The sequence below is a fragment of the Triticum aestivum genome, chromosome 5B, assembly GCF_018294505.1.
Source record: "Triticum aestivum cultivar Chinese Spring chromosome 5B, IWGSC CS RefSeq v2.1, whole genome shotgun sequence".
Lineage (NCBI taxonomy): Eukaryota > Viridiplantae > Streptophyta > Magnoliopsida > Poales > Poaceae > Triticum > Triticum aestivum.
Window position 1 is genome coordinate 44,942,773 of NC_057807.1, and position 22,269 is coordinate 44,965,041.

General features: G+C 45.5%; 1 protein-coding gene across 1 annotated transcript; it reads left to right on the plus strand.

Moving 5' to 3' along the window:
- The first annotated feature begins 18,903 nt into the window (after positions 1–18,903).
- LOC123115594 (putrescine hydroxycinnamoyltransferase 1) lies at positions 18,904–20,551 on the plus strand. The gene has a single exon (XM_044536719.1). The coding sequence runs from the start codon at positions 18,982–18,984 to the stop codon at positions 20,317–20,319; it is 1,338 nt and encodes a 445-aa protein (XP_044392654.1). The 5' UTR covers positions 18,904–18,981; the 3' UTR covers positions 20,320–20,551.
- Positions 20,552–22,269: the final 1,718 nt, after the last annotated feature.

A 22,269-nucleotide genomic window follows, 5' to 3' on the forward strand; every position in this document is an offset into this window, starting at 1 on the left:
TTTTTGCGTGAAAGATTCTACCTGGCGTCTCCAAGCTTCATCAAAACCCTTCATGCGTAAGGCCTGTTGAAGGAACGACCATTTGAACGCCTTCTCGAAATCCACCTTGAAAACAACTCTATCAAGTTTTTTCGTGTGGATCTCATGGAGCGTTTCATGAAGGACCACAACCCCTTCGAGGATGTTCCTATCCGGCATGAAAGCAGTTTGAGTAGGCTGCACGACAGCATGCGCAATTTGTGTGAGCCTAATTGTCCCGGCCTTGGTAAAGATTTTGAAACTAACATTTAGAAGACAGATGGGCCTGAATTGCTCAATTCTCACAGCCTTTTTTTTCTTAGGAAGCAAGGTTATCGTCCCAAAATTGAGTTGAAAGAGCTGAAGCTGTCCCGAGAACAAATCATGGAACATCGGCAACAGGTCTCCTTTAATAATATGCCAGCACTTCTTATAAAACTCAGCCGGGAATCCATCTGGGCCGGGAGCTTTATTATTTTTCATCTGCGATATGGCCTCGAACACCTCCTTTTCAGAAAAAGGAGCAGCTAAAATCTCATTCTCAATAGTAGAAAGTTGAGGCACGTCCTCAACCCTAGACTCATCCAGAGACACACAGTTAACCTCTGGGGGTCCAAACAACTGCTTGTAATACTCAGTGATGTATAGTTTTAGGTTCGCCTGACCAATAATTGTTCCTTCATCTTGTTCAAGCTGAAAGATCCTCTTCTTCATGTGTTTGCCATTGGCGATCATGTGGAAGAATTGAGTGTTCGCGCCCCCCTAGACCACTCTTCGGACTTTGGCCCGCAAAGCCCACTTTAATTCTTCTTCACGAAGAAGTTCTTTCAGCCTCATCTCAGCGTCAAGCTTGGCATGTAGCTCTGCGGCTGGTAGAATCGTGGTTTCTGATTTTACATCTAAGGACTGAATAAGGTTGAGGAGCCCTTCCTTTTCAACCTTATAAACCCCACTAAGATGCTTAGCCCACCCATGTAGGAAACTTCTCAGGTGTCTAATCTTATTCTGCCAGCGCTCTAGCACAGTTCTACCTCCTGCATCCTTAGCCCACTCTCTGGCTACGAGATCAAGGAAGCCTTCTCTCTCAAACCAAGCCAGCTCAAATGAGAATAAGTACTTGTTTCCCGGGTGGGAGGCCTCACCAGAATCCAGAAATAAAGGTGTGTGGTCAGAAATACCCCGAGAGAGAGCCTGAACTATGACGAATGGAAACTTCTGTTCCCATTCTACACTTGCTAGTACATGATCCAACTTTTCAAACGTTGGAGTCGGCAACGCGTTGGCCCAGGTAAATTTTCTACCCGAAAGCTCTATCTCTCTCAGATCCAAGCTTTCAATGATGGTATTGAACATGAATGACCATCTGCCATCAAAATTATCATTTTTCTTCTCATCTCGCCTCCTTGTAATGTTGAAATCACCTCCCACCAGGATAGGCAGTTGCTCAGAGCCGCAAATCCTAACCAGATCCGCCAAGAACTCTGGTTTTTGCTCGGGCTGTGCGGCACCATATATCGCCACCAAAGCCCAGTTAAACCCATCAGCCTTCGACCTCACCCTAAACTTAACCGCAAAATCTCCCATGACCACACTTCGGACTTATAGGGACTCGCATCTAACCCTGAGTAAGATCCCACCTGATCTTCCTCGTGGTGGCTGACAGTGACAGTCCAAATCAATACCGCCCGATAAGGTATTGAGAAATTGTGGCGAAAAGTTATCTCTGCCAGTCTCCAACAATGCGATAAAGTCCAACCTATGCTCTAGAGATGTCTGCGCAAGAAACCTTCTTTTAGAAGTCTTTTAGACCTCTGCTATTCCAAAAGATTCCTTTCATATCTCATCTATAGGAAGCTCCTTTTAATGGAAGTAATGACAATACCTTTCTCCTCCCATCCCCTTGACCTCCAACAGCCTCACTATGTACCTTGTTGCTTGAAAAATATTTCCATCAAGAATCCAACTCACTGGGCCTCTGTATTTTCTGCTACGTTGTGCATCCCCCCTTCTGAATTCTGTGAAGTACAAATGCTTAGTAGAACTGCAATCAACATCTCTTTAATTTAGCTATCTATATCTTCCTGGAAAGAGTGTGAAAATGTACTCTTCCATTAATTATCCAGAAAAGATACCAACAAACAGAAAACAACCAAGTGCAGGTGTCACAGATGCGACAGACGCACGAGGAAAGGGCACTGTAATAGGTCACTGTCTTCTTCAAGTTACAGTTCAGATAACCGGCGAGGCAGGCTGCACAAGCACCCTTAACAAACCATTTAGTTTTCGATGCCAAGATAGCAGATGGGTCCAGATGTTTCGTTCCTGAGTGTATATACACCCAGGAATTGGAAAAACAATAATTACAAAACAAGTCAAAAAAGTTCAGAAGTTTTTTGGAATGAACTTGACTTTCTTTTACAATAGTATGTAATTTTTGCCAATAAAAACCCAACGTTGATTTCAGAGAAAAAAGAAAACGAAAACTATTGCTATATACAAGACACTATTTTGACCAATTTTTTTGTTTTTTTTCGCCCTGAAGTCGACGCTAGGTTTTTGCTGGCGGAAAATTATATACTAGCGCAAAAGAAAGTCAAGTTTTATTCCAAAAAAACTTCTAAACTTTTATTTTTTTTGTAATTATTAACTTTTTCTATTTCCTCGGTGTATATACACTTAAGAACCAGGAGGTATTTCCCACTCAGTGATTGCTTTCTATAAGTATCTCAGATAACATATGCTCAGGGCTACGTCAGGAGTGACTCGTTCCGCTCCGTTTTCTCACATACTCCTATCTCCTAAATGTGAACTCTATGACGTCGGATTTACACGAATCGTGGCACTTGCCTACAAGGATCTCGTTGTCTAAATTTTTTTTTCCTATGCATTACATGCCCATACGACTTGTTATCGAGCACAAGGAACGAGACATGCAGGGCTAAGGAGGGAAGCATCGTACATCGGTGCATGCATAGTTCAACGCAGCAAGAGGTTAGGCAGACGGGACACGGAGAGTGAAGCTGTAACTGGATTAAACTGCCTCGCAGAAGTACAATCAGAATTCGGTAATAACAAGACGAGAAACATATTTGTTTTCAGAAAATATATATAACACAAAGCAGTGTAACCTCCTGTGGTACTTCATTGTAACATGCCATTTTTGCCTTCTCTAGACCGACTTATCAACCATTGTGCATACCCTCTCGGAGCTCAGCTCAGAGTTCTTGCGTTGGAGACCATACCAATAGTTGTGAGTGGGCATATATTGTAGGCGTAATGGAGCCCAAAATGTGGAGGGTTTTTTCTGTTCGAATTATATGATGTGGAAGTGTATTAGCTTACCATCAAGGATATAAAAATGTAGCCATACTGAAGGAGAGAGGTCAAGAAAATCATGAAATCAAGTAGTATAATCTACAAATCTCTTCAGAGTAGCAGCTCACATATGAGTCCACGGGTTGCACATCATATATGTGTGCTTCAGGTTGCAAGTACAGGATACGGAATTTTTCTTACTTCTTTTGTTTTGCCGTGTATTGTGATGCAGCTGCTGTTTCCACCACGCACTTTCCTACTGTTGCTGAAACATTTGGTCTTTTTGGAGAAGATGTAATCAATAGGTTTTCTAGAATGTTTGAGAGGAACCAAGGGGTATTAGTACGATGGTACCTGATGTTTCCTCAAAAAGGAGGCACACCACTGTCACTGCCAGCATGGGAAGAGGCAAGTAGGCAGTGTACCACCCCTACCGGAGGTGGAAAAAGATAATGTTGCCGCTGACTGTAAGCAGTTAATGAACACAGCTGAGACTTCTACGTTTTTTCTTTTGCAGATATGTAAATTCAGACTTGTACGTTTTTTCTCCTTATATGTTTTTTTGCGGGAATTTTCTCATTATATGTTAGCATGCAAGCTTTTGCAAGGCAACACTGAGTACAACGTATACGGAGTAAATTACAGAAAACCACCACTTTGAAGGTTAGGTTAGCAGAAAACACTATGTTACATTTTTTTGACAGAAAACATCATGTCTTGTCTAATCTTTTTGTAAAAATTACTGATCAGTGGATTAGAGCGCTTTGAACATGTTTATGACATATGGGTCCCGTTGGTCAGGAGCTGAGTAAATGCCACATAGGCACTTTGACTAGTAGAAAACGCCACATCGACATGAGGAGGCCGCTGCCCAGCTGCGACCTGGCGATGCAGTCACTGAAAACTTCGCGGCGATGCCGGGGATGCCATCCCCGCTGCGGAACTTCCCGCTGGCACCGACGAGGCTGACCCGGCTGCATCATCAGAGAGATCCTGCCTGCTGAGCTCCGCATTGGCGCGAACCAGCTGCTCCCGCCCATTGCAGGGCACCACCTGCTCGGTGGTTTGGGGCTCGCCTAGCTAGTTCTCTTCGGCTGCAACCGGTAGCGTGGGCGCGAGCCATGGCACCGGTGCCGCCAATGCAGCAGTTGTTGCCTCCATCCTCGGCCACCTGCCTCATCAGTTACTCGTGCCGAATCCTCTTTCCTGACCGCACCTTCCCCAATGACCCCAACGGCTCACCGGCGGTGGAGTCGTCCCCTAGAGATCCTTTCTCTGTGTCGAATCTTCTCTCCTGACCACGTCTTTCTTCCTTATTGACCCCGACGAGGGAGCAGTTGCAGCGTGTAGGTGCTTCCCGTTCATGGCGATGTGGGAGGAGGAGGGGAAGGAGCGCATGGAGGGGATGTAGTCGTCGTTTGACCCCGCCATTGGTCGTCATCGTGGGGCAGAGAAGAGAATGGGGTAGCGGAGGCTCGATCCACATCGAGGACAGCGGGTAGCAGCGCTCGATCCAAATCGGGGACAGGGGGAGCGGCAGTTGATCGAAGAAGCGCATCTTGACCAGTCAAGTTGCCCACGTGACAGGTTGTTCCAAGTCAGCTCCTGACAGACGGGGTCCATCTATCATAAAGTCACCGACGAGATATGGGATTGATGGGCTCTCGCGATCCTCATGGCGATACACCCGACGAGCGATGGCGTGTTTCCTTCGCCGCCGATCTGCAGGCGCGTACGCTCTCGTTCAACAATGGCGTACTGACTCTCCGGCGAGACACTCTCCGCCTCGTCCTGATCGATGGATGCGGGGTCACGGTCGACGCGTGGTTTGTCCTCGTGGGGGAGCACATCGACATCGGCGATGTCATCTCGCTGCCGTGCCACTTCGCGAGGATTCGGGAGTGACTACCGGCGATGTGGCCATCTCCAGCGGGCATAGCGCATGGCCCGGTGTGAGACGCGGTACACGGGAGAAGTGCGGAGCACTAGGCGAATGTGCCGAACCGAGACGGGGCGGACCCGATCCCCACCCATCGCCCGCCAATGGCGGATGGGCGACACGTGGGCACTGACCGCCATGAGGGACCCAGCCCCGTTCCGGGCGTGGGCCTTCTAGAGCGTGTGAGGCGGGGGGAATCACACCATTTCCCCCACCTACCACCACTACGAGCGCACGAGACACACATCTCGCCCCCCTCTTCGGGTACCTATGGGAGAGAGCTAGGGTTTGCCTTCCTAATCATTCCCCACGCGAGTCCTTCGGTTGTTGGGGCGGCAAGGTCGACAGCGACGACCACTCCTTTGCTTAGGTCGCTGCGGCGGAGCGAGCTGGTGGTGTGCCGCGCACGGCGATGGGAGATCGAGGTGGGGGGAGATCCGTAGGGTTGCGCGACAACACGGCGCGGGGTGGATTCGGCGGAGGGCGCAAGGCACCGCTGCCAAATCAGACCCGTCACATGGTTTGGCAGCGGCTAGATCCACCACCGACGGCGTCTGGGGGCTCGAGATCTGGTGGAGGTGAAGTCGCAGACAGATGGGAAGTTGCCGCGCGCGCGATGAACAGGGCGGCCAAGGAGACGGCGACGGCTCCCAAAGAGGTGCCCCTACCTCTATCGACTGGGCAATCGACGACCACCAGTGAGCTTTGCATCAATTGTTCTCTCCCAGGTCATTTCGCTTCTCGCTGCCCTACTATTCGGTGTGAGAAATGCAACAAGTTAGGTCATATGGCCCAGTTCTGTCAAACCTTGAGGCCTTGGGAGTGTGTTCCATTCATGTGTGGGTTTCAATCTCCTGGTCAGGGTTTTTTCCATATCCCTGACTTGTGTGCTTCGAAGAAGAATGTTGAAAAAAGAACAATGTGGTGATTACTATTGTGGAAGGCTTTGCTTCTGTGAAAGAGATTGAACATGAATTTAATGCTATCTTTGCTCAGAAACCTGGAAAGAAAAAATGGCGTTGTACAGCTCGCTCCATTAGCCCTACATAGTTTGTTATGCGCTTTCCCAATGTGAGTGAAGTGGAGAGAGCTTGCTGCTATGGGAAACATATGCCTCTGAAGGAGGGGACTGTTGTGGTATGCTTAACCCCTTGGTCTGCTTCGATACAGGCCAAAGGGGTTATGGAAAAAGCCTGGGTGAGGGTGCGTAACATTCCCATTGAAAAAAGATGTGCTGAACATATTGCTTATGTTGGGAGGCTGGTGGGGATAACATTGGAAGTTGATAAGGCCACAATACATAAACCTGAATTTGCTAGAATTTTGCTTGGGTATAGAGGGGTGAAGAAAATCCCCCCTTAGCTGAAGGGATGCTGGGTGAACAATACTATGACTTCTTCTATGAAGTTGAAAAGATTGTGATAGTGGGGGCTGATAAGAGCCAATCTTCTATTGCTGTAGACAGTAGTGTGTCTTCTTCTTTTCCCAAGAAAGCAAGGATGGACCCATATCCTGCTTCTTCTTTTGGGAAGGAGAGACCAATGCCTCTATGGTTGGTAACTATTCATCTCGGACTAGGTGGGAAACCTAAACGTCACCTCCTCATACATTTGAGCATTGATCCAATAACTTATCCGTGTAAGTATTTTGGCAAATATCAAGCTATTTTAACTAACAACATTTCATCGGGCTACTATATTTAACAAATTTTATTTACAAATATTTTCATAGCTTATTACCGAGTGGATATTGTAACAAAATAATTTACAGACAACATGGAGGTTACTGAATGGAGCAGAGTAACCTAGGAAGAGATGTGGTTTGTCATCGGCTTTGTTGATCAAATTTGGATGCTCGCCGACGGTTACAAATGCTACACCAAGAGATCATTCCTGCGTGCCCCTGCTGCTCACTTTGAACATGACCAAAATTGATGACATAATCATAGTTAGAATTGTATCTACTGTACTCACATTGTATTGTGCTACCAAATACTTCCGCAACGTGTTGTGCCTAAGGAGATGGGTGCAAATGGAGAGCTGACCATTGTTCTCCATCCTAGAGTGAACATCAGTTCCACTTCATACACGATCAGGAGAAGGAGATGGAACCATCCTCCTTTTAATGGGTGGAGCAAAGTAGTTGACCTGTACGACATGGATATTTGAGGCAGGATGATCTTTGTGCTACACCATGGACGTCCAGGGACCATTCTCTTCCTTGGTTGCATTGCTGCTAAACCAGATGGGAAGTAGTTCTGACTCTCTGTCATGTTGCCTCAGTGATCGTCCATCTATGTATGTCATGTGTTATGCTATTGTTGGTACTGATGTGATGATGATGAACATGTATGTTCTATGAAGAAATACTCAATGGATTCCGATACGAGCATCTCAACCCTAAACACTGAAAATTTGATTCTAATATGTTATAAGCTCAGTCATGGTAGAATTTATAAGGTACTATGACCCAAACACCAACAAGCCATTTTGTTATCCATTTTTCTAAACCCGCCTAACATTGTTTGTGACATGAAACATTTTCTGTGACACTACAAATCGTTCAGGAAAATGGACATGCCTAGTCACGCCCATAAGCGCATAATTGCAGGCCAGAACATCGCCGAAGTTGGCCAGGGTGCTGCCCCGCGAGGAAAACACCTCTTGACGATGGACCGTCATAGAAAATTATTTTAGGCGACGTTTTATGTTTCATCGCCAGGTTTTTTTCCACTAAATAGACAAAAATTTGTAGTGACGGCTTGCGTAGAACCTTCGTGGGTTGGGACTCTACTCCTGGATTATCATCGGCCTTGACCCCCACCATCTTCATCGGTGCCTGACCTGGTTGTCGATAACACTCCCCTCCCCATTAGAAACCAATTCGGTCCCAAGCTGGTGCAAGCGTGAAGCACAACCCAAGATCATCGAGGTCTTCCCAAGTTTCCAGCAGGCTAGAAGGTTCTCAATAGTAGTTAGATGTAGATCCAGTGAATAACATAGAAATATATGTCCTCCATCATTTGTCCTGTAAATGCATGATATATCCCTAACACCTCCCATTTCTAGGTAAATATGTGTTTGTTCAGCAAAGAAGAATGCAAAAGGTACCAAGCAAAAGAGATCATATGAAGCCTAGCTAGAGCTTCTGTAGAGCATCAAAGGAGAAGATATTGTCACGTGATGAAGACTGATGCATGAGAAGCTTGTGCTAAGATATATAGAAAGCAATTGGGAGGTAGTGGGTGAAACATGGCCCTACTCATTGATGAGAAGGTCTTTGGGATCAGATGATAACTACGGTGGTCCTATGACGTGAGAAAAGTGAACAATGAGACATTGTTACTTATCACGGTTGGTTTCTCATTTTTCTTGAGAGAAAAGGTCTAAGATTATTTTCCTAGGGAGAAAAGGTCCAAGGACAAAGCCCTACATAATGCTTTAATGATTCGACAGTAATACCATTTTACAAATCCGGATTTCGTACATCATTACAACCAAAACACGGAGGATCACAACCACAACACCGGAACGAAAACAAATGCCAATCAAAACATAGGAAAATATATATCACTAGAATTTTCTCCAAGAATGGATCGAGTATTCGAGAACATCAGGTTTAACATGCGTGTCCTGCACCTCCCCCTTTGAATTGCACATGCTTCGACGACTAGTATAAATGGGACGGGGCACACATTAGCAAACTAGACCATTTCAATACACAACCATCGTGATCAATAATGCACTAGGAAATAGATACCCTAATTACGAAGGATTCTCTACAGCTTGTTGGATCGAACAAAGATATATATGGTTTAGCAATCATCATGAAATTTTTGTGCAAACTTGCCAATGGCTTCCATGCCCAACAATTGATCAACGAGTATTCTTAGCAGCACAGCCAAGTAGACTACAGTATCAACATGGAGGGGAAAGCAGTTATACACATAGTGGGAGAAACGTATTGATTCATTCCGAATAAACATCTTCAAATGATCACGGAGAAAGAATGTTGAAGTATTTCCCTACAATGGAGACATAGACGATACAAATATGCACACCGGGAGAATACTCTAATTTAGAAACATAACATCACTAGCTACCCTGTCATATTAGCTTAGCAAGGAAGCATAGTACACCTTGTACCAAAAAGTTACGGTCAACATACTTCCTCATGTTGTTGCCTGTGTATTTCATATTGCCGAACAAAATGCATGCCTCTACCATAAACATATGGATTTTCCGTTGTGTTGCCTCCCGCTGTGGGCGAGTCCATCGTCGGGCTTGCGGCTCCGGAGTTGCAACTCATGCCCGAGCTTCGGGGTATATGTTCGAACCTTGCTTCGCCTTTGTCTTTGAAGTGATTGGAGGTGGACTCATTGTCGACTTTGTGTAAGGAACACACTTCATCTCTATCATGTGAGCAACTAAAGGCACCGAAGTTGATTGTGTCGATGGTTCTTGTGGTGGAGGATGTTGTGTCGGTGGTTTCTCAGGTCGATGATGTCGATGCTGCCGGTTGGTTGGTCCCTGCTCCTACGAGCCCCTTGGTTGACGACAAAAACACCAAGAAATTCAATGAGTTTTACGATTTTCTTGACAAATGGGTGGCTCAACAGCCAACATCTGGCAAGACAAGTGACCCTGCAAAGAAGAAGCCAAGTAAGGAGAAACCAAAGAAGAAGAAAAACAAGAAGTGTGGCGCCATCCGAAAGGCGTCCGTGGTTTCATGATGGAGGGTGGTCAGTTTTCGTTGGTGTGCTTGTTAGGAGTTTCATTGTGTTCTACAAGTGTCGAGGGTTGCGGTTGTTGTTTGTTTAGAGGGCCGCTTGAGCGGTTTTGGTGTTTCCTACTTTGCGAGTAGTCCGCATTTGGGAGTCTTTATCGGTTTTCGCCTAGTTTTCCGTAAATTAATCGGGCAATTCTCTTCTTCTTAATTAATTGATGAGGCAAATATTTTGCCTCCGTTTCAATAAAAAAAAGATAGTCTTATAACAGGAGAGATATGTAGGACAGCGGTCTACTCCATCTCATATACGTGGAGATATGGTGGTGTAATATAAGTGCTCTCACACCATTTCATGGCTACGTGCTTTCAAGGAAAGTAACGGCCGTGTATTTCTCGTTCTATATATATGTGCACAAGCTTTTGTAGCTTCACTAAGCTCCGTTGCTGCTTGGAATGCATTTCCTCCTAGCGGGAAAATATCCTATGGAGCTTAGGCTCATGGACACCCCCTTATCTAGCCATACAATTCTGCATCGCGATTTCTGCAAGTACTTTTTTCTTTTTGGTTTCTCTCATATAGTTTGACATATGAACTTCATACTTTTTCAGCACAACAGAACATTCTTACTAGAATGTGGGAAAAATACTTTCAGATTTTTTCGCGCATCATAAATAATAGTAATAACATTTTTTAATTAAAAAAGTCTCATTTTCTATATTTTCCTTGGACAAAAAAATCTGAAAGTTTTATTCCTCATTGTTCTAAGAATGTTTTGTTGTCCTGGAGAGTTTCAAGTTCATTTGTTGTTCTGTTTTGAAGAAACAAAAAAGAGAAACTTTTCATGTAGTTAGTTGTGTAGTACGGATCTTAAAGCAACATTAGATGGTGAGGATAGGAGGTGTCCAGGAGCCCGTGCTCTAAAAAGCCTAGCTAGCGACTAGCTGCTATTTTCTCATTACGGCGCCTACGCAACTCCCGTCTGAAATCTGTCATGCACAAATTTCAGTAGAACTGCAACCAACATCTTCTAGTACAGTCGTGTCCATCCTTCGAAGAAGAGAAGAGAAAGGCATTTTCCATTCGTGAAAAAGAGAGGACCAACATCTTCTCCGCCAACATTGCTCGATTACTTCTTTGTCTAGCTAGCAATGGGAGACATTAGGAACTCGTCAACTCCTCGGTTGATTCTTCTTTCTGCAAGGACGATCTCTGGATGGAGGTCTCGAATCAAACTGCTAGAAAATACACTTGCACATATAGCTGGGAGTACATCAGCTTCTCGATATTGCTTCCTGATTCGGAAGAAGTAGCCCTCACTCCGTAGCTCTGAAAAGAAAATACGTAGTTGGGGCAACATGGCTAGCTTGAAGCCATTGTGAGCTGATGAAAAGTCTAAAATATTGTAGAATGTTGAGATCATTGTAATTTACCAATTCTTAATTAATAGCCAGTTACAATTTTATTTTAACTATCAGATGAATGATTCTTTATATATACATATATAAAGTATTTCCTGCTACTGTTTGTTTTTCCTTGGCACTAGATACATCAAGTAAAAGCACATAATCATCAATTTCGTGTCACAACTCGTGGAAAACCACCATTTTATAAAGCGTGACATTTTGTACCGCAAAAATTGACAGTGGCAAAAACACTAATAAAAAATGCTAAGCGTTCGGATGATGTCACTAATTGATTGGGCCCGCCTGTCGGGCTGAGTTGGCAAAAATAAAATGACATGTTGGCCTAAAAACTGCAAGTCTTCTTCCTCCTCCCTCATTTTCTCATATATGGATCCGGAGCACCCAACCTCCTTGAACACGGTCCATCCATCAGAGGAACTCCACCCGGTCACACCGGTGATGCAAGCGACGCGCGGAGCCTCGCCGACGACGTCTGTCGGGAGAACCCTCACCGGCCCGAGGCATGCAGGCTGACAGTTCGCGCGCGCTCTCATCTCTGCCTCGTCTTCTCCAGCTCTCCGTCTTCTCAGCTGCCTGCTCGCCGGCCGGCGTCGGCCATGGACAAAAGATCCAACATTTCGGTCGCCGGCGCCGCCTCTTTTGCGCCGTCGACGCTCCTCGGTACTGCTCCGCCTTCAACATGTGTGCCATGAGCCCACGACAAGGCAGGCACACCAACGGATCGGAGGCTCTGCAACTACTGCCCCAACCCCTGGAGTCGCCGTCCTCCCTCTGTTAGGTCGACGCAGGCACGCGTCTTGCTTGCGGTGATGTTCATGAACCTGACCACGATCCTCCTCGGCTAGGAGTAGAAGTACAGTACCTCACAAAGAAAAGCATGGCCTCTCGCCTCTCGCCCAAGTCTCAAGTCGTCAGTCGCACGCGCAACCCGCACGCGGAGGTATGCCTACTTCTTGTATATATACTAGAAGAGATGGCGGCAATGGTGAAGAGAGAACAACTAGAGGGTGCAGCTAGTTGTGTGGTCCATGGACAAAGGCAAGCCCGTGCCATGGATCACTGAGGTGGCGCAAGCTAGGCCCTCCTAAGCTAGTTGTTGGATATCCCTAGACGCACATTCATTCATTCGCAGAAAAGACCATTAATTGATTGTACTTACAGCTCCAACACCACAACCATAAGGCTGGTTGTAATGGGGAGTATCATATACTAGTATCATGCATATGATACTAGTGTATGATACTACCTCCCTAATGCATAGTATCATATATTAGTATCATGTAGTACTCTATTTATTGTCATGCATGACACAAAGTAGTATAGCATTTAATATGATACGGTATCATGATATGATACTACACCCTCTTTTTCTTCCTTTAATGCTATGACACCTCATCAAAATTGTCTAGTTGGCATGCATGATACTAGCTATAATACTACCATTATAACCAGCCTAATAAACGCTTCGTTGCTTGTAGCAATACTAGTGGATGGATGGATGGATCGGGACTGGAGCTGTGTCAAACGAAACTAATTACCCCGCAATAAAAGAAACCAGTTACTCATCATGTTTAGGATATCATAGATAGATAGGGACTCGTAGTCTGAATCCGTCTTGATTCCCATCCGGCATGACCCTGACACGGACCAGCTTTTCCGGCTCATCGATGGCACCTGAGACGCATACCTGCAAGACGACGTCTGTTGCTCCGTCCCACGATGGGAAACCTGGGGGTTATAATAAAGCATCATGGCACAAAATACTAGACTAGATTATGTGTAAAATTGAGCTCTTTTTCGTTGGATGGATGGTGCTATGTCTTTTGCTTTTTTAGTTTTATTATTCTATTTGAAATTTCAGAAATGTTCCTTTACGATAGTTAAGCAACAAAACTAAAACCTATCTCTCCTGATGCTACTTTGTTAGAGGGCAGTACTAAAACAGACCTGAAAAAAATAATGCTATGGTTCAACCAAAAAGATTATAAACATTCAAAGCAAAGCGCCCAGAGTCTACAAAATGAGATATGAACTTTCACAATCTGGTCAAATTATAGATGTAGTTCATTCTGGATGATTCGAACAAACATTCTCATGTCATTCAAATTCTGACAAATAAGGAATCAAACTCAATGCTACTTTTGTACCTCTCCTGATGCTACTTTGTCACTTCAATTGTCCTCAAATTCTATAAAATAAATAATCAAATCGACACATTGCACAGTATTAAATTCAAACGGCCCTGTAGAAAAACTTGGATCTGGACTGATCCCAGTTATGCATACAAGCACACACGAACTTTATGCATGTCCATTCTAAAATTCAAATTATGCACAATCAAATTATGTCATTCAAATTATGAACAATTTGCAGCTATAATCCACAAGTCCCCATACGAGGGAGGGAACTTTCTCTCAATCACCCTAAGTATTCATTGCATTGCAAAAGCCCATGGTGGTTGGGAATAACAACGTAAACAGGATCCGGAAATTGAAGTAGGCCATCAGGCAAGAAACCAATCCGTTTTTGTCTTATGTACAAAAACAACTATCACCAGCCGTATCGTTTAGCACAGTCCCACAGCTACCAGCCAACAAAGGAAAACAAAACAGTGCCACCACATCTCGGTCCTCGGCGTCTTGCTGCTCTTGGGGGTAATGACATCGGCATCATCAATCTCTCAATGCCGTGCATCTGTATCTAGAGCACAACACATGCACCAAGTCAAGAACACCACAAATCCCAGAATTTACAAAGGAAATACGTGAAACACAATGCCAAGCAGATAAATTGGGTGTCTTGTTCTACTCTATTGATCAATCACGCAATTTAGAAAGGAAATTATTCTGGATATATCATGGCAAGAATATGATAAGAGACTCCGTATTATTTGGGCATGCACTAACACTAGTAGAAAACAGGGGATTTGTCCCGGTTCGTAAGGGCCTTTAGTCCCGGTTCTTGAACCGGGACTAATAGGTCGTTACTAATGCCTCCCCCCTTTAGTCCCGGTTCTTACACGAACCGGAACAGAAGGGCCTCCACGTGGCCACTGCGAGCAGCCCAGGCGGGGGCCTTTGGTCCCGGTTGGTGACATGAACCAGGACCAAAATGTTTCCACGTGTCAGCAGCTGGCTGGAGCTGAGGTTTTTCTTTTTTTTTAAAAAAGTGGCTAGTTTAGGGGTTTTGGGGGTTAATTTTAGGTTGTTATTAGCTAGCTAATAGAGAGAAGTGTCCTCTCTTATATCTTCGTCCTTGGTTTACCAACACTACTGCTATGTTCTTTTCACCCGCTGATATATAATAACTCATGCATGCTTACATCATACATCATCATATATAATAACAAGTCCTACTAATCATGCATCATCATACAACTTCTACTCGTTATTAATAACAAGTCATACGATCATCATCCTCATAGTCATCGAACCCAACCCTACATAATTGTTCTTAGCACATGATCATCAGTATCAGGTAGGACCTAAACACCCTTAAGATAAATTAACATAAAACAATATAGACCCTGATTCTTCATTATGAAGAATGGAGATCATCATGTCTCCAATTCTTGCGCTTCGCCTCCTTTTGCTTCCAAGAAGCTCTTTATGACTATCCATATATTTTTTCCATTCTTTGATTGTCATGTCTCCACTTCTTTTAGAAATCCGGTATGGACAGTTGAGATTCGTAGGCACTACAAGAAATATGTCAACTTGTGACCACCACTATTGGTCACTGAAAGGTCATGGTTTTTCATTTGCGACCTTTTTGTGACCAAAAACAGAAGGTCAAAAGCTGGCGGTCGTAAACTGACTATAGCGACCTTTCTTCTAGAATGGTCGAAGACGTTTATGACCAAAATATGTCCATTGTGGCGTTTTGGTCACTAGCAACCTCCCCAGGCCACGTAGGCATCCAGCATGGCAAGCTGATGTGGCACAAGATTCAGCCCGGTCCAATTCGGTTTTCTACATGGGCCTAGCCCAAGAATTCAGCCCATTTAATGTTATTTTTCTTTTTAATTCTGGTCAGATACATGGGCCTGGCCCAACAATTCAACATTTTTATTTTCTGGGCCATTACTATTAATTTTCTATTTTCAGCCATATTATTTTTGTGCTGGCCCCACAGGTCAGATTGGTCCCACTTGTCATGCTGATATCACAATTGGACCCACACGTCAGAAATTTCAAAATTTGTCAAACAATTTTCATAAATATGTCCCCCTGGTCAGGTTTCCATTTTATAGTATTGAAGTTATATACACAATCAATATTTCAAACAGACTAGAGCGAATGAAATTCATCCAAAACAACACTAAATATTACAATACATTATATGCTAGTCTGACTAATATTACACTCTGCCTGATATTACAATACATAATATGCTACTCTTGCTGATAGGCTTCACGACTTCGCACTTGATACTTCACCTATGAAAAAAAGAAGAATAAGAACCTATAGGCAGCATCAAACATAGCTTATAAGCAAGAATTGACAATAAGCTCAATTTAACAACACAAGATTTTGATATATTTATACAGTTCACAAGGTCAGCTGACTATTAACGGCTTTCCCATAGATTACAAACAATTATGTGTACAAGGCAATTCAACATTTAAGTTGGAAGGTGTTCAGTAGCAAAATAGAAGTGGCAATACACAACTAAATTGGCTATTAATACAGCAAGCATGACATGACAACAACTGCTTGATAGATTTTATTAAACATGTATGAAGCAGCAGCGCACATAGACAACAACAATATATATGAAGGATTATAGATTGCATAACTGGTCAACTAATCTTCCATCTATATTTCTATCAGCAGCACACTAGATAGGCCACACATTTATTCCTATAGTACAGTGAGGTAAAAAGAGATTATGGTACCTGCCAAGTGATGTAAAAAAAGATTATCAGCAGCACACTAGATAGGCCACACATCTATATTTCTATCAGCAGCAGACTAGATAGGCCACACATTTATTATAACAATCCACAAGCAAACCCATCTCGCAGCACCACCAGTTTGAATGAACAGACAAAGGCGGATGGGGGACGGAGCAGAAACGAAACGCTTACCAGGAGACCTGCTTGACAGAGCCCTTTGCACCAATGCTTGCATGGAGCTGGAGCATCACAGACATAACAGTAGCACTGCACATGAAAAAGAGAACAGCAACGAGGCCACATTACAAACGCTCTGTTGTCAACTCTGCTATTGTAATCATATTACAAACAGGATCATATTACAAACGCTATGTTGTTAACAGGATCATAAGCATGTGTATGAGTAAAATCAAAGAGGATAAGAAGATATGTTTAGTTACAGTCTTACAATTGATGCTTTGTAACTACAGATAACTAAAAATGAGTACAGTAGATGTACAAAATTTGTAGGCTCCATTTGTAACTGCAGTACTCCTTTCATTTGTTCAAAATTTTCAGTAGATGTCACAGTAGCATGATAAAAATTTCAATTGAAACTAAAGATGCAGTACACTAAATTACTCAAGCCTTGCTAAACAACAAGTCTTACAGTAAACAACAGGATACCAGGATCTATGTTAGTAAGTGTATGCAGCTCAAGGCAACAGTAATGTCAACTTAACATTAATACATCTTGTTCAAAAAATGAAAAGCAGACTATAGTGCAGCAGTAACCATGAGGGCTTCCTTGTCCACCTGGAGCAGTAGCAGCTTGTACAGATCAAAGCAACCTGCACCCAAAGAAAACACACGAGGAATCAGCGAATCTGAAACCCATCAGCTCCCACAAGCATGCGGCGCCGCTGCGCCGCACCGGAGTGCCCCCGCCCCCTTCCCCCGGTCCTCTCCAAAGCCATCTCCCCTACCACCGCCGCCGCCGGGGGCTTGCAAGCAAAGCCTGTGCGCCGCAGCGGTGGCGGCGGCGCTTCTTCTCGGCCAAATCCGGTCAGGGGGGCGGCGGTCCATGCCGGACGGACATATGGTAGTGGCGCGGGGCACCGGCGCCAGTTTCGCATGCAGGTGGCAGCGTACGATGACGGGTCCTAGGGCGGCGGCTTGGGTGCCCGATCTGATCCCAGATGGGTTTCGGCGGGCCGCACAAGCTACTGTCGTGTACCATCCCTGTTCCGTCAATGGCATGCTTCCACTGGGCTCGACCTACAACACGAGGACGTCGGGGGCTCTGACCCTAGGGGTGGCGGTGGCGACCACCTTCTTTGCCGGAGGTGGTCGGCCTGAGGCTGGGTGGTCGGATCTGATGATCCGTCATCTAGTCCCGGCTGCGTGTTTGGGAGACATAGTTGCCGGTGAAAACCGAGTTGGTGGGCGATGGCGGCGTTTTGCGCCGTTACCTTGATGAAGGCATCATTGTGTAATTGTTGTCGACCCACTCGTGCTACTTCGGGGGAAACCCTATGATCTAGTCTTCCAGATCAGACGATGGCGGTATCGCGGTGCCGTTTCTCTTTTACGAGCATCGTTTGTGGAGCAGCGTTGGAAGACGGAGGCAGGAGGTGGAGCGGTTTCGTCTTGCATGGAGCTTCGGTGGAGCTGTCAAGTCATGCCTGGCCGACAGGTGCTACACTTAGTTATGCCTAGTTGGTAGGTGCTACGCATGACAGATCTTTCAGAGTCTTCGCATCTGGATAGACGAGCACAGAGCGGTGGGGCCGTTGGGCGCCGTGGTTGCGTCGACGGAGGTCCAGACTAACAAGGATGATCCAGATATCCTCCCGAAGATGGGTCGGTGGTCCGATGGTGATGGCAGCTTCTAAAACATGTGCATGTGATGTGCGCTTTAGGTCTGTTGCACTGGTTGTTGGTCCTGATATGTTATGTGGATAGATCGGCGACGATACCGGTTTTAGATATGTGGAGTGAGAGCACTACATCTTATCGAATTTGTAGGTGTGAGTGGTGGCTTCGGGTGGATTGATATATGTTCTTGTCAAATCTTTGTGAAATAATTAATAAAGATGGTTGCATGCATCGGCCGGGAGTTTAATCTTCTTTTCTAAAAGAAAATATCAGTTAAAATTTGTGGCTCCGCCTTTGTCCACCGAGATTTATTTCGGGCACGATCCGAGCTGGCTTCGCGATGATGCGCCCTTCTCCCTGGTTGGTCTCGGTGTGCGATAATCCTGATGAGGCAGCGCTTCTCGTTGCCCGATCAGCCGGTTTTGTTCTGGTTGATCTGGTTGTTCCTCATCTCAGTAGTGGCCTTGGTCGTTGACACAGGACTAGTTGCTCGAACAGGCGGTCATGCATCCGTCGGTGGTAGTAGTAAAGTTGTTGGTCGTAGATGTGAATAATGCACATGGAGGATGCGTGGCAGCGTCTGCAAACGTACAGGGTTGGTGCAGCTACCGCACTTATGTCTATACTTTACTTTTCCTACGAGTCTATATCATGTACCAACCGACAGGCGTATTAATAATTAGTAATTTCGTGATTTCAATAGTGCGTGAGCAGATGGATGGATCGCTGATAAACCTTTGACGCTCTTGCCAGTTCAAACTACGAATGCATTGTGGTTTCTGACTTGTGAGGTGGCAAGATAATGGGCGTGGAGGAGGAGGAGGAGGTGAGGGTGGTGGAGTCCAGCCTAGTTGCGGCGAGCGACGAGACACCGCCGAAAAGCCTCTGGCTCTCCCAGCTCGACCTCAAGGCCACTAGACGCCACACGCCACTCCTCTGGTTCTACCGCTCCGGTGATGGCGTCCAAGCCACCGACGGCTTCTTCAACGTTACCAGGCTAAAGGCCGCTCTGGCCAAGGCCTTGGTGACCTTCTACCCGTTGGCCGGCCGCATCGGCGATGACGGTGATGGCCGGGCGGAGGTCAACTGCGGCAATCAAGGTGTGCTCTTTGTTGTTGCTCGATCGGAGGACCTCACCGTTGCTGACTTTCACGGCCGACCATCGTCCAAGCTAAGGAGGCTCTTTGTTCCCCGCATGGAGCCGCCAAGCATCGTCTGCGGCGTCCAACTCACCTTCTTCAAGTGTGGCGGGGTGGCCATCGGACTGGCGGTGCATCACTTCGTCGTCGACGGAAGCAGCACTTCCCACTTCACCCGGACGTGGGCTGCCATTTCCAGGACCGGTGACATGTCCGCCGTGGAGGCGGAGCCCCCTTGCCACGATCGCTTCCTCCTCCGTCCCCGCTCCCCGCCGGCGGTCCACCCCGATGCTCTCTCTGTGTTCTGCCCAATGGTGAACTTGTGCGAGTCCTCGGGGGTTCCTCTCAGGTCCGAGGCCTTCCTCGTCTCCAAGGACCAGCTCGAGGCTCTTAAGCAGGCATGCGGTGGCAGAGCCGTCAGCACCTTCTGTGCCCTGACCGCCCATATCTGGAAATGCGTGTCCGCCACTCGGCCCATGCCGCCGGACGCCACCACACGCCTCACCTTCCCGGTCAGCATCCGTCGCAAACTGGCGCCGCCGCTCCCGACCGGCTACTTCGGCAACGCGGTCATACGCGTGGGAGTCACCAGCGAGGTGCGTGGCATCGTCTCGGAGGAGCTGAGCTCCGTGGCCAGCCGAATCAAGGGAACCATCGGGCGGGTCGATGACGAGCTGGTCTGGTCGGCAATCGACTACTTCGAGCTGGCGGAGAGGGACAGCCGGCCGGCGCAGGGCAGCTTGCCGACGACTGAGCTGAGGGTGGTCAGTTGGCTTGGCATGCCGATCTACGACACGGACTTTGGATGGGGGAAGCCGGTGATGATGATGCGTGCCGAGTCTGAGCGCGGCGGCCGTGTCTATATGATGGACGGTGACGGAGACGGAGACGGCGACGGCGGCAGCGTGCGCATCATCGTGTGTCTCGAGGCAACAATTATCAAGGATTTCCACGACATGCTATATGCCAAGTTTAGTGACCTAATCCGGTCATCACTGTGAGATGTATGTCTAACTATATACAGTACGTCTCTCTCTCTCTCTGTCCACGTGCACTCTCTCTTTTAGCCAGCTTGCGATAATACTAGAGGCTAACGCGCGCATTGCTGCGCCGTTCTTCATTCTGGGATTAATTCTTTTATATCTAGTCGATTATTATGATTGGATGTTTTTCTTGGATTTTATCTGTGTTGACTTGTGTTTTAGTTATGTTTAGAAACTGTTTTTTCGTTCATATATTGTGTCAGATTGCTGTTGGAGACTGTATTTGTTCCTAGAGAAGAATGAAATTGTTTGGTGTGTGATTGTGGTGTATTTACACGTTTCGGCCTTGGTGTCAGTCTATAGTGGTCGTCTGAGCCTCTTGAGAGCTCCTTTTCCATGCTAAAACCATGGAAAGTGTTGCTATAACACTCACATATGCCAGCCCACGAAGTTCATGTCCGCTCGGCTTGGCTCCATGCTCTTGTTGCTCACTTAGTTTTTCTCGGTCGCCTAATGCTTGCTAAGAAAAAAAAACAATGATCATTTCCATTTGAAAAAGTTAGCTTAATTAAAATATGTTCAAGGAATATATCACGAATTCTAAAACCATTAATTTTAGAAAAACAGTCACAAACTTTAAAACATATTCATGGATTTAAAAAATCACAAATTAAACAATTTTTCGTATTTTAAAAGTGTTCACAAACTTTAAAAATGATCGCGAACTTCAAAAATATCCGCAAATGTAATGAATATTAGTGAATCTAAAAACTGTTTTTGTTTTTAATGTTTACAAATTTTACTAAGCACATGTGAATTAAAACGTGGAAAATAAAATATAAAAGGAAAAAACAAATAAACCAAACAACACACAATCTTACAAGTGGGGCCCTCGCCGACCCCACAACCCCTGAAGCACCACAACACTTCAAATCATGAGAGCTTAGTATCTCTATAGATAGCAGTATCCCCCGCACATACATGTACGAGCAACATTTCACGATAAGTTGAGGCACAAAAATGGCACTTTGCTCTAATTTTTTTGTCATTCAACGGAAATGGCCAAAACATAAAAAGTACAAGCATACAAACAAACATAACATAAAAAAGAAGGCACCACCCGCACATGCATGTACGAGCAACATTTCATGAAAACTTTTGCAATATACAAAAGTACCTTTTTTTCTTTCTTTGTTGCACGTCAAAAGTAACAATAAAAATAAAGACTGTTTTTTCTTTCTTTGTTGTACGTCAAATGTAGCGCTTAAATAGGTAGACGCTTTTCCTAAAACAAAAGTAGAACCTCGAGCGTAAGGGAAGGAAGGGGTCAGGCAAGCCAGTTATAAAAGCAACAACCCAAGCCTACTGGCCTTAAAACTAGGCGGTCGTAGTGTAGGCAGGAGCGTATTGGGCGCCTGGTCAGGGTGTGTTTGGTTTGTGCCCAAGGTTGCTACGTCAAAGCATTGGCTAGCCAAAATTTTGGTTAAGGTTTTGGTTGCCCATGATTTAGTCAACATTGGCAAGAAAAATGAACTAGAGTTGGCTAGAGTTCATTAGCATGCCAAAAACTTGGCAACCATCCAACAAAGACCAATCTTTGGGTCATGCCTAAAATTTTGATAAGGTGTACTTTGACCACAATCCAAACACACCCTAAAAGCCGTCTGATTTTTGTCTAAATAGATGTATTCCGGCCTAGAGGGGCGGAATGTGAGATTTGACAAGTTTTGTCATTTTTTACCTAAATCTGGGCCGTTTTTAGGCAGATGCCAAGACTTGGCTGGCTCTTGTGCCTGAAACCTGGATGGGTGCCTATATCAACTTTGTGGGCTTGGGTGGGCCTTGGCTTTCCGTCGAGCCTTGCCTCGTCTCTCATCATGAGTGGCGGAGGACGGAACTTTTTTAAGGTGGGGCGGACTCTAAAGTAGAAAATAATATACCACTAAGATCATAGGATTGTAGATTGTC